Source organism: Pristiophorus japonicus, chromosome 9 (assembly GCF_044704955.1).
Source record: "Pristiophorus japonicus isolate sPriJap1 chromosome 9, sPriJap1.hap1, whole genome shotgun sequence".
NCBI classification, from domain to species: Eukaryota; Metazoa; Chordata; class Chondrichthyes; family Pristiophoridae; genus Pristiophorus; species Pristiophorus japonicus.
Genome location: NC_091985.1, coordinates 149945296 through 149957404, shown reverse-complemented (window position 1 = coordinate 149957404; position 12109 = coordinate 149945296). Strand labels below are relative to the sequence as shown.

General features: G+C 45.8%; 1 protein-coding gene across 6 annotated transcripts in view; it reads left to right on the top strand.

Moving 5' to 3' along the window:
* Positions 1–12109, top strand: part of adgb (androglobin) — a 513562-nt gene that overhangs the window by 28878 nt on the left and 472575 nt on the right. For all 6 annotated transcript variants that reach the window (XM_070889961.1, XM_070889958.1, XM_070889959.1 and 3 more), the window contains exon 2: positions 8498–8666. In XM_070889961.1, the coding sequence (XP_070746062.1) occupies positions 8498–8666 (169 nt within the window). The remainder of the gene's footprint in view (positions 1–8497; positions 8667–12109) is intronic.

Sequence of the window (12109 nt, the reverse complement as noted above, 5' to 3'; positions counted from 1 at the left end):
AGATGAGGAGGAATTTCTTCTCTCAGAGGGTTGTAAATCTGTGGAATTCGCTGCCTTAGAGAGCTGTGGAAGCTGGGTCATTGAATATATTTAAGACAGAGACAGATACTTTCTTAACCGATAAGCGAATAAAGGGTTATGGGGAGTGGGCAGGGAAGTGGAGCTGAGTCCATGATCGGATCAGTCATGATCGTATTAAATGGCGGAGCAGGCTCGAGGAACCTTATGGCCTACTCCTGCTCCTATTTCTTATGTTCTTATATAAGAGGCCAGAATTGGAGGAGCACAGATATCTCGGATGGTTGTCAGGTTGGTGGAGGTTACAAAAAAAAATAAAGATTTACATTTATATAGCTCCTTGCATGACCTCAGGACATCTCAAAGCGCTTTACAGCCAATGGGGTACTTTTATAGTCATTGTTGTAATGTAGGAAACCAGGCAGCCAATTTGCACTCAGCAAGCTCCCAGAAACAGCATTGTGTTAATGACAGATAATCTGTTTTAGTGATGTTGATTGAGGGATAGATATTGACCAGGACACGGGGATAACTCCCCTGATTCTCTTCAAAATAGTGCTATGGGATCTTTTACGTCCAGCTGAGAGGGCAGACGGGGCCTCGGTTTAACGTCTCATCCGAAAGACACCACCCCCAACAATGCAGCACTCTGTCAGTACTGCACTGGAGTGTCAGCCTAGATTCTTGTGCTGAAGTCTCTGGAGTGGGACTTGAACCCACAACCTTCTGACTCAGAGGTGAGGGTGCAACCAACTGAGCCACAGCTAACACAGTACAGAGAGGGGCAAAGCCATGGAGGGATTTGAACACAAGGATAAGAATTTTAAAATCGAGGAGTTGATGGACCGGGAGTCAATGAGTCCAAGGGTGATGGGTGAATGGGACTTGGTGCAAGTTAGCATAAGAACAGCAGAGTTTTGGATGAGCTGAAGCTGAGGGTGGGAAGATGGGATACCGGCCAAGAGAGCATTGAAATAGTCAAGACTGGGGGTAACTAAAGCACGGATAAGGGTTTCAGCAGCAGATGGGCTGAGGAAAGGCATCAAGCAAAGTTTACCCTAGTGTAGACCTCTCTTGATGCTTCCTTACTCTTCCTCCCTTGTTGCGAGTGCGTTCTCAGAAAAAAAATCAGAACTTTGAACTCCCTGCAGTTTGTGTTTTTAGGACTGCCTCTGGACAAAGAGTTTACAAAGGAAAACGGCTCTGTTAAGATCATGTTCAGGAAATGCAAGAGCTTTTCAAGGAAAGCCATCTGGAATGTAGCACATAAGACGCAACCCACTCGCTGACCTTTGTACTGTGCTAACTAGAGTTCCTTCTGCGAGCAGAAAAGCCTCCTGTATGTTGAACTCCACTTGGAAGAAGCACTGAGGGTAGCAAGGGCACAGAATATACTCTGGGTGGGGGACTCAAGAGTGACTCGGTAGCACCACGACTGACCGGGCTGGCCGAGTCGTGAAGGACATAGCTGCCAGACTGGGCCTGCGGCAGGTGGTGAGAAAACCAACACGAACCAATACTTGACCATGTCCTCACCAATCTACCTGTTGCAGATGCATCTATTCATGACAGCATTGGTAGCAGTGACCATCGCACAGTCCTTATAGAGACGAAGTCCCATCTTCACATTGAAGACACCCTCCACTGTGTTGTGTCCGTGCTAAATGGGATAGATTCAGAAAAGATCTAGCAACTCATAACTGGGCAACTGTGGGCCATCAGCAGCAGCAGAATTATATTCCATCACAATCTATAACCTCGTGGCCCGGCATATCCGTCACTCTGACATTACCATCAAACCAAGGGACCAACCCTCGTTCAATGAGAAATGCAGAAGAGCATGTCAGGTGCAGCACCAGGCACACCTAAAAATTAGGTGCCGATCTGGGGAAGCTGCAGCACAGGACTACATGCATGCTCAACAGCGGAAGCAGCATGCTATAGACAGAGTTAAGTGATCCCACATCCAATGGATCAGATCAAAGCTCGGCAGTCCTGCCTCATCCTGTCATGAATGGTGGTGGACAATTAAACAACTACAGGAGGAGGAGGCGCCATGAATATCCCCATCCTCAATGAAGGCAGAGCCCAGCACACGAGTGCAAAAGACAAGGCTGAAGCGTTTGCAACCATCTTCAGCCAGAAGTGCCCAGTGGATGATCCATATCGGTCTCCACGTGAAGTCCCACCATCACAGAAGACAGTCTTCAGCCAATTCGATTCACTCCACAAAACGATTCACTTCACAAAACAAAAGACAGAAAGGAGATGAGGAAAAGTGGAGGGCAGAGAAACCCAAGGCAAAGAACAAAAAGGGCCATTGTACAGCAAAATTCTAAAAGGACAGAGGGTGTTAAAAAAACAAGCCTAAAGGCTTTGTGTCTTAATGCAAGGAGTATCCGCAATAAGGTGGATGAATTAACTGTGCAAATAGATGTTAACAAATATGATGTGATTGGGATTACGGAGACGTGGCTCCAGGATGAGCAGGGCTGGGAACTCAACATCCAGGGGTATTCAACATTCAGGAAGGATAGAATAAAAGGAAAAGGAGGTGGGGTAGCATTGCTGGTTAAGGAGGAGATTAAGGCAATAGTTAGGAAGGACATTAGCTTGGATGATGTGGAATCTATATGGGTAGAGCTGCAGAACACCAAAGGGCAAAAAACGTTAGTGGGAGTTGTGTACAGACCTCCAAACAGTAGTAGTGATGTTGGGGAGGGCATCAAACAGGAAATTAGGGGTGCGTGCAATAAAGGTGCAGCAGTTATAATGGGTGACTTTAATATGCACATAGATTGGGCTAACCAAACTGGAAGCAATACGGTGGAGGAGGATTTTCTGGAGTGCATAAGGGATGGTTTTTTAGACCAATATGTCGAGGAACCAACTAGGGGGGAGGCCATCTTAGACTGGGTGTTATGTAATGAGAAAGGATTAATTAGCAATCTCGTTGTGCGAGGCCCCTTGGGGAAGAGTGACCATAATATGGTGGAATTCTGCATTAGGATGGAGAATGAAACAGTTAATTCAGAGACCATGGTCCAGAACTTAAAGAAGGCTAACTTTGAAGGTATGAGGCGTGAATTGGCTGAGATGGATTGGCGAATGATACTTAAGGGGTTGACTGTGGATGGGCAATGGCAGACATTTAGAGACCGCATGGATGAACTACAACAATTGTACATTCCTGTCTGGCATAGAAATAAAAAAGGGAAGGTGGCTCAACCGTGGCTATCAAGGGAAATCAGGGATAGTATTAAAGCCAAGGAAGTGGCATACAAATTGGCCAGAAATAGCAGCGAACCTGGGGACTGGGAGAAATTTAGAACTCAGCAGAGGAGGACAAAGGGTTTGATTAGGGCAGGGAAAATGGAGTATGAGAAGAAGCTTGCAGGGAACATTAAGACGGATTGCAAAAGTTTCTATAGATATGTAAAGAGAAAAAGGTTAGTAAAGACAAATGTAGGTCCCCTGCAGTCAGAATCAGGGGAAGTCATAACGGGGAACAAAGAAATGGCGGACCAATTGAACAAGTACTTTGGTTCGGTATTCACGAAGGAGGACACGAACAACCTTCCGGTTATAAAAGGGGTCGGGGGGTCTAGTAAGGAGGAGGAACTGAGGGAAATCCTTATTAGCCGGGAAATTGTGTTGGGGAAATTGATGGGATTGAAGGCCGATAAATCCCCAGGGCCTGATGGACTGCATCCCAGAGTACTTAAGGAGGTGGCCTTGGAAATAGTGGATGCGTTGACAGTCATTTTCCAACATTCCATTGACTCTGGATCAGTTCCTATGGAGTGGAGGGTAGCCAATGTAACCCCACTTTTTAAAAAAGGAGGGAGAGAGAAAACAGGGAATTATAGACCGGTCAGCCTGACATCGGTAGTGGGTAAAATGATGGAATCAATTATTAAGGATGTCATAGCAGTGCATTTGGAAAGAGGTGACATGATAGGTCCAAGTCAGCATGGATTTGTGAAAGGGAAATCATGCTTGACAAATCTTCTGGAATTTTTTGAGGATGTTTCCAGTAGAGTGGATAAGGGAGAACCAGTTGATGTGGTATATTTGGACTTTCAGAAGGCGTTCGACAAGGTCCCACACAAGAGATTGATGTGCAAAGTTAGAGCACATGGGATTGGGGGTAGTGTACTGACATGGATTGAGAACTGGTTGTCAGACAGGAAGCAAAGAGTAGGAGTAAATGGGTACTTTTCAGAATGGCAGGCAGTGACTAGTGGGGTACCGCAAGGTTCTGTGCTGGGGCCCCAGCTGTTTACACTGTACATTAATGATTTAGATGAGGGGATTAAATGTAGTATCTCCAAATTTGCGGATGACACTAAGTTGGGTGGCAGTGTGAGCTGCGAGGAGGATGCTGTGAGGCTGCAGAGCGACTTGGATAGGTTAGGTGAGTGGGCAAATGCATGGCAGATGAAGTATAATGTGGATAAATGTGAGGTTATCCACTTTGGTGGTAAAAACAGAGAGACAGACTATTATCTGAATGGTGACAGATTAGGAAAAGGGGAGGTGCAAAGAGACCTGGGTGTCATGGTACATCAGTCATTGAAGGTTGGCATGCAGGTGCAGCAGGCGGTTAAGAAAGCAAATGGCATGTTGGCCTTCATAGCAAGGGGATTTGAGTACAGGGGCAGGGAGGTGTTGCTACAGTTGTACAGGGCATTGGTGAGGCCACACCTGGAGTATTGTGTACAGTTTTGGTCTCCTAACCTGAGGAAGGACATTCTTGCTATTGAGGGAGTGCAGCGAAGGTTCACCAGACTGATTCCCGGGATGGCAGGACTGACCTATCAAGAAAGACTGGATCAACTGGGCTTGTATTCACTGGAGTTCAGAAGAATGAGAGGGGACCTCATAGAAACATATAAAATTCTGACGGGGTTAGACAGGTTAGATGCAGGAAGAATGTTCCCAATGTTGGGGAAGTCCAGAACCAGGGGTCACAGTCTAAGGATAAGGGGTAAGCCATTTAGGACCGAGATGCGGAGGAACTTCTTCACCCAGAGAGTGGTGAACCTGTGGAATTCTCTACCACAGAAAGTTGTTGAGGCCAATTCACTAAATATATTCAAAAAGGAGTTAGATGAGGTCCTTACTGCTAGGGGGATCAAGGGGTATGGCGAGAAAGCAGGAATGGGGTACTGAAGTTGAATGTTCAGCCATGAACTCATTGAATGGCGGTGCAGGCTAGAAGGGCCGAATGGCCTACTCCTGCACCTATTTTCTATGTTTCTATGTCTATGTTTCTATGTTTCTATATCAAGAAACGGCTGAGCGCACTGGATACAGAAAAAGGCTATGGGCCCTGACAACATCCTGGTTGTCGTGCTGAAGATTTGTGCTCCAAAACCAGCCACGCCTCGAGCCAAGCTGTTCCAGCACAACGACAACACTGGCATCTACCCGACAAATTGGAAAACTGCCCAGGTATATCCTGTCCACAAAAAGCAAGACAAATCCAAATCGGCCAATTACCATCCCATCAGTCTACTTACAATCATCAGCAAAGTGATGGAAGGTGTTGTCGATAGTGCTATCAAGCGGCACTTACTCACCAACAACCTTCTCACCGATGCTTAGTTTGGGTTCTTCGAGGACCACTTAGCTCCAGACCTCAGTACAGCCTTAGTCCAAACATGGACAAGAGAGCTGAATTTCAGAGGTGAGGTGAGAGTGACTGCCCTCGACGTCAAGGCAGCATTTGACCAAGTGTGGCATCAAGGAGCCCGAGTAAAACTGAAGTCAATTGGAATCGGGGGGGGAAATTCTGCACTGGCTGAAGTCATACCTAGCACAAAGGAAGATGATTGTGGTGGTTGGAGGTCAATCATCACAGCCCCAGAACATCACTGCAGGAGTTCCTCAGAGCAGTATCCTCGGCCCAACCATCTTTAGCTGCTTCATCAATGACCTGTCTCAAAGTACCCCAAATTATGCCCTCACTAACCTATGCAATTTTGGCTCTTGTTTTTATCTGGACAAGTTTTTCTAGGGCAACTTGTTCAAAGTGCAGGAATCTGAAGGAAATGCTGAGGAAAGTATTCGTGAGTGAGGCACCCATATATTACCTACTCAAAGACTATTGCTTAAAAAGTCAACAGTTATGCATTTATATCGTTTTACTTTACAGTAGCTAATATAACCCCGCTATTTAAAAAAGGAGGGAGAGAGAAAACAAGGAACGACAGACCAGTTAGCCTGACATCAGTTGTAGGGAAAATGCTAGAATCTATTATTCAGGGATTATAAGTTGTGAGGAGGATGTAAAGAGGCTTTAAGGGGATGTAGACAGGCTAAGTGAGTGGGCATGAACATTGCAAATGGAATATAATGTGGAGAAATAGGAAGTTATCCACTTTGGTAGGAAAAATAGAAATAGTGTTCAGAGGGACGAATCACTGAAAGTTAACACGCAGGTACAGCAAGCAATTAAAATAAAAATGGTATCTTGGCCTTCATTTCAAGAGGATTTGAATATGAGTAAAGATGTCTTACTGCAATTATATAAGGCCCTGGTGAGACCGCACCTGGAGTATTGTGTACAGTTTTTGTCTCCTTCCCTCAGAAAGGATATACTTGCCATAGAGGGTGATATGTCCTTACTACACAGTATAAATGCACACGAGGCCCATGCTTGAGAGAAGGTCAGTCTGTGACCTGTCCTTTATTCCTTAGCACTCAAGTGATGAAGGTGGGTGGAGCTTCCCCTTTTATACCTGAAGGTCCAGGTTAGGAGTGTCTCCCACCTAGTGGTCAGTGTTCTCACGGTGTACAACTTAGGTTAGTTTATACATGGGTTACAATGCTGGTTGAATACATGACAGAGGGAGTGCAACGAAGGTTCACCAGACTGATTCCTGGAATGGGGGGATTGACCTATGAGGAGAGATTCAGCAGACAAGGCCTATTATCTCTAGAGTTTAGAAGAACAAGAGTTGATCTCATTGAAACATGTAAAATTCTTACAGGGCTTGACAGGATAGATGCAGTGAGGATCTGGCTGGGCAGTTAGAACTAGGGGTCACAGTCTCAGGATAAGGGGTCAGCCATTTAGGACTGAGATGAGGAGAAACTTCTTCACTCAGAGGGTGGTGAATCTTTCGAATTCTCTACCCCAGAGGGCTATGGAGGCTCAATCTTTGAGCGAATTCAAGACAGAAAGCGATAGATTTTTGAATATTAGAAACATAGAAGCATAGAAAATAGGTGCAGGAGTAGGCCATTCGGCCCTTCGAGCCTGCACCACCGTTCAATATGATCATGGCTGATCATGCAACTTCAGTACCCCATTCCTGCTTTCTCTCCATATCCCTTGATCCCTTTAGCTGTAAGGGCCACATCTAACTCCCTTTTGAATATATCTAATGAACTGGCCTCAACAACATTCTGTGGTAGAGAATTCCACAGGTTCACAATTCTCTGAGTGAAGAAGTTTCTCCTCATCTTGGTCCTAAATGGCTTACCCCTTATCCTTCGACTGTGACCCCTGGTTCTGGACTTCCAACATCAGGAACATTCTTCCTGCATCTAACCTGTCCAATCCCGTCAGAATTTTATATGTTTCTATGAGATCCCCTCTCATTCTTCTAAATTCTAGTGATTAAACCTAATTGATCCAGTCTTTCTTCAGATGTCAGTCCTGCCATCCCAGGAATCAGTCTGGTGAACCTTCGCTGCACTCCCTCAATAGCAAGAATGTCCTTCCTCAGATTAGGAGACCAAAACTGTACACAATACTCAAGGTATGGCCTCACCAAGGCCCTGTACAACTGCAGTAAGACTTCCCTGCTCCTATACTCAAATCCTCTCGCTATGAAGGCCAACATGCCATTTGCCTTCTTCACCACCTGCTGTACCTGCATGCCAACTTTTAATGACTGATGTACCATGACACCCAGGTCGCGTTGCACCTTCCCCTTTCCTAATCTGTCACCATTCAGATAATATTCTGCCTCCCTGTTTTTGCCATCAAAGTGGATTTATCTACATTATACTGCATCTGCCACGCATTTGCCCACTCACCTAACCTGTCCAAGTCACCCTGCAGCCTCTTAGCATCCTCCTCACAGCTCACACTGTCACCCAGCTTAATGTCATCTGCAAACTTGGAGATAAGGGAATCAAGGGATATGGGGACAGTGCAGGCAAGTGGAGTTGAGGTGGAAGATCAGCCATGATCTTATTGAATGGCGGAACAGGCTCTAGGGGCTGTATGGCCTACTCCTGCTCCTAATTCTTATGTTCTTAGTACAATTAACATATCTTTGTCATAACATTGTGATTGCCATTTGAATTCACACTGTGTTCTTTAAGAACCTGAGTTTATGAATGCTTAAGTCTGCAGCCTTTGTTCCTAATGACTGACTGCATTTGCTGAGTTTTATTTGCCTGAGGTGCTCCTGAAGCTGAGTTTAACATGTTCTCTTTGTGGTATCTTATTTTCCTTCAGTACTACTTCATTTGTTCTGAGCTGTGGAGGTACAGGGGCACTTACTGAATCCAGAAAAGGACGATTTCCCCTCTGGCCTGAGTGGAATGAAGCAGATGTGAATGTTGAGAAATGGGACACAGTTAAAACAGTTAAAGAAAAGGAGAAAAGTCCCAAAAGCCCTAGTCTGGTAAGTCCCATTAATTACTCCAGAGTGCTTTTATCGCACCTAGCTCTCTCCGTTTTAGTGCTGATAGCGAACATTAGCCTTTCAACCACATACTGTATACACAGACACAACTTCATTACATAGGTGTGAGCACGTCCCTTTTGAGACTTCTAACAAGTGACCTACTATGCCCTGTATATGGCGACCCTCTGTGATCATCCCAAATCTCTTCCCTCGCCCCAGATTACTTAAAATGAGAGAGAAATCTTTCCTTCCACAGCACTGCTTGGGGGCTAAGGGCTCGAGTTTATCTAAAGCAGTTGCTTCTTTTCCTACACCTATTCTCATGAGGAAAAAGACCACAAGAAATGGAAGGGGAGCCCTCCAGTTTGATCCAATTCTATTGCTGATATCCAAGATGGTCTCATTGAGATTGTGGGAAAAAGCATAATCAGAATGTCAGGAGGATGAACCCCGCCCCCACACTGAGCTTGAAGCTTGTCCAAATTATGAACAGCTTGACACTTTTACTCTTGACATTTTTGCCTCATGCATGCACTAATAATTACTCTCATGACACACTTGGTGCACCTAGCTCTGGTTAGAGCTGGTTGAGATGTTCTTTCGTCTGTTCCATAGCTGAAGTCGACTTCCGACAGCGCAGAAAACATTGACATTCGCTAGTTCCTATGAAATAAGGACAAAAACAATACTCAGTCCTTGCAGGAGGAGAAAACCGTGGAAAGTGATACTGGTTCCATGTATTGTGTTTTTTTTCCTAATAATGACCTACCTAGTGCAATAATTTTTTTGTTTGAAGGGCAACCAAAGAACTCACAGGCCAGCTCACGGATTCAATTCTTGTCTTAGAAACTGGCCCAAACCAGGTCCTTCTGTTGGTGACAGCTAAATTAGTTCAGGTTCTTCAAACCACCATTATTAAGACACACCAGTTATATTTGGGGAGGGATGGGACCATATACAGTTTCTGTAGATTTGAGCTGTAATATTGAGGAGAGGAGCTCAGTCTTTGAGGAAGATGGTGAAACAATGACATCACCACATCAAAGCTGTATTGGTTGTCTTCATTCCAAGAAGTACCTCCTTTGATGTGTTTACTTTTCATGTTGTTGATATAATTAAGGTGGTAATACCCCAGTTTCCCTATGTGGGGGGACATCAACAGGGTAATTAAGAACAAAAGAAATAGGAACAGGAATGGGCCATACGGCCCCTCGAGCCTGCTCCGCCATTCAATAAGATCATGGCTGATCTGATCGTGGACTCGGCTCCACTTCCCTGCCTGCTCCCCATTACCCCTTAGTCCCACAGACTAATCAAGCAACAGCCTGACATAGTCATACTCACAGAACCATACCTTTCAACCAATGTCCCAGACTCCTCCATCACTATCCCAGGATGTGTGCTGTCCTACCAGCAGGACAGACCCACCTGAGGTGAAGGCACCATGGGATACAGTAGTGAAGGAGTGGCCCTGGGAGCCCACAACATTGACTACGGACCCCTCATGGCTTCAGGTCAAGTGTAGGCAAGGAAACCTTCTGCTGATTACCACCTACCGCCCTCCCTCAGCTGATGAATCAGTATTCCTCCATGTTGAACTCCACTTGGAAGAAGCACTGAGAGTAGCAAGGGTACAGAATGTACTCTGGGTGAGAGACTTCAATGTCCATCACCAAGAGTTGCTCAGTAGTAGCATTACTGACCATGCTGGCTGAGTCCTGAAGGACATAGCTGCCAGACTGGGCCTACAGCAGGTGGTGAGAGAACCAACACAAGGGAAAAACCTACTTGACCTCGTCCTCACCAATCTACCTGTCGCAGTTGCATCTGTCCATGGCAGCAATGGTAGCAGTGACCACCACACAGTCCTTGTGGAGACTAAGTCCCGTCTTCACACTGAAGATACCCTCCATTGTACTGTGTGGCACTGCCACCGTGCTAAATGGGATAGATTCAGAACAGATCTAGCAGCTCAAACCTGGGCATCCATGAGACACTGTGGGCCATCAGCAGCAGCAGAATTGTATTCTGTAACCTCATGGCCCGGCATATCCCTCACTCTACCATTACCATCAATGAGGAGTGCAGAAGAGCAAGCCAGGAGCAGCACCAGGCCTACCTAAAAATGAGATACCAACCTGGTGAAACCACAACACAGGACGACATACAGGCTAAACAGCACAAGCAGCATGCTATAAACAGAGCTAAGCGATCAAAGCTCTGCAATCCTGCCACATCCAGTCATGAATGGTGGTGGACAATTAAACAACTAATGGAAGCAGGAAGCTCCATGAATATCCCCATCTTCAATGATGGCGGAGACCAACACGCAAGTGCAAAAGACAAGGCTAAAGCGTTTGCAACCATCTTCAGCCAGAAGGTTCGAGTGCATGATCCATATTGGCCTCCTCCTGAGGTCCCCACCATCACAGAAGCCAGTCTTCAGCTAATTTGATTCACTCCATTAAGAAACGGCTGAGCGCGCTGGATACAGCAAAGGCTATGGGCCCCGAAAACATCTCAGCTGTCGTGCTGAAGACTTGTGTTCTAGAACCAGTCGCACCTCTATCCAAGCTGTTCCAGCACAGCTATAATACCCAACAATGTTGAAAACGACCAGGTATGTCCTGTCCACAAAAAGCAGGACAAATCCAATCGGCCAGTTATCACCCCATCAGCCTACTCTCAATCATCGGCAAAGTGATGGAAGGTGTTGTCGACAATGCTATCAGTGGTACTTGCTCACCAATAACCTTCTCACCGATGCTCAGTTTGGTTTCTGCCAGGACCACTCTGCTCAGACTTCATTACAGCCTTGGTCCAAACATGGGCAAAAGAGCTGAATTTCAGAGGTGAGGTGAGAGTGACTGACCTTGACATCAAGGCAGCATTTGACAGAGTGTGACATCAAGGAGCCCTAGAAAAACTGACGTCAATTGGAATCAGGTGAAAACTCTCCACTGGCTGGAGTCTTACTTAGCACAAAGGAACATGGTTGTAGTTGTTGAGGCCAATCATCTCCGCCTCAGGATATCGCTGCAGGAGTTTCTAAGGGCAATGTCCTGGGCCCAACCTTCTTCAGCTGCTTCATCAATGACCTTCCCTTCATCATAAGGTCAGAATTGGGAATGTTTGCTTAGAATTGCACAGTGTTCAGTTCCATTCATAATTCCTCAGATAATGAAGCAGTCCATGCCCACATGCCGCAAGACCTGGATAACATCCAAGCTTGGGCTTATAAGTGGCTAATAACTTTCGTGTCAGAGACTGGGTATTCTGTGGTGAGTGACTCACCTCCTGACTCCCCAAAGCCTTTCCATCATCTACAAGGTACAAGTCAGGAGTGTGATGGATTACATTCCATTTGCTTGGATGGTTGCGCTGCAACAGCACTCGAGATGCTTGACACCATCCAGGACAAAATAGTCCATTTGATCGGT